Source organism: Seriola lalandi, unplaced genomic scaffold (genome assembly GCF_002814215.2).
Source record: "Seriola lalandi dorsalis isolate HSWRI2012SDOR001 ecotype SW California unplaced genomic scaffold, Sedor1 jcf7180001979010, whole genome shotgun sequence".
Taxonomy (NCBI): Eukaryota; Metazoa; Chordata; class Actinopteri; order Carangiformes; family Carangidae; genus Seriola; species Seriola lalandi.
Window position 1 is genome coordinate 1 of NW_019449676.1, and position 990 is coordinate 990.

The 990-nt window shown below is 52.0% G+C and overlaps 1 protein-coding gene across 1 annotated transcript; it reads left to right on the top strand.

Annotated features, from left to right (window-relative positions):
* Positions 1–145: 145 nt before the first annotated feature.
* LOC111658237 (E3 ubiquitin-protein ligase RNF182-like) lies at positions 146–984 on the top strand (the record flags this gene model as incomplete). Its single annotated transcript, XM_023410685.1, has 3 exons — positions 146–269; positions 362–594; positions 771–984. Coding segments are annotated over 3 exons (540 nt in total), but the record flags the coding sequence as incomplete, so codon positions are not given.
* Between the last annotated feature and the right edge of the window lie 6 nt (positions 985–990).

A 990-nucleotide genomic window follows, 5' to 3' on the forward strand; every position in this document is an offset into this window, starting at 1 on the left:
AGACTTTACTTTTCCAATGAAAACAACTTTACTTTTCTATTTTTAACAAGGAGATGAGACTTCTCCTCTTCCCTCCTCACCTCCAGATGTCAGACTGTGACGACCTTAAGTCAGACTGTCTTTTCTTCTTCTTCTGCTTCTTCAGGTGTGGTTGATGGAGGATGACCGACACATCCTGGCGGTTCTGTCGTGTCAGGACCGAGCCCGGCGAGGAGGAGGAGGAGCAGGAGGTGGGGGGGAGGTGGTGCTGAGTCCCACCAGTCTGACGGGTAAACTTACTCATCAAGTTTATTTAAGAAACGTTTATATTTTAAGTTTGTTCTGCCGAGTTATTAAGGTTATGATCTCCGTCTTCTATCAGCAGCAGCAGGAGGAGGTGTGGAGACGTCCCACCGCTCCTCAGACTGTCTGGTCATCACCATCATGGAGCTCCCTGAGGAGTCTCCGTCCTCAGACTCACTGAGCATGCTCAATGTGGTGGGTCTGTACCGTCCCCCTAGCCTGGACTCACTGCCCTGCAACTTGCCGGCTCAGAAGTGTCACACCTGGACGTCCCGCAGCTTCCCCCGCTGCCTGCTCGGGGTGCTGTGTCTGGTGAGTACATACAAGATCATTCAGACCAGTCAACACCAGTCAGACCAATCAACAAGAGTCAGACCAGTCTACACTAGTTTCACCAATCAACACTAGTCAAGCAAGTCAGTCACATGTGTGTTTGTGCAGGTGCGTGTCTGACGTCCTGAAAGGTGTGTCATTGTGTCTGTGTACAGGTGTACTTCAGCTCCCTGCCTCTGGGGATTTACCTGCTGATGATTGGTCAGCTGTGGCTGGGCGTGGTCCTGGTCAGTCTGGTTCCCTCCACGCTGCTGCTGCTCGTCCTCTATGGGTTCTGTCAGTGTCTCTGCCATGAGCTGATGGAGGCACTCGCCACACGCACACACACGCTGCCATGATGACAAAAATAACACGACACGCTGCCATGAAGACGAT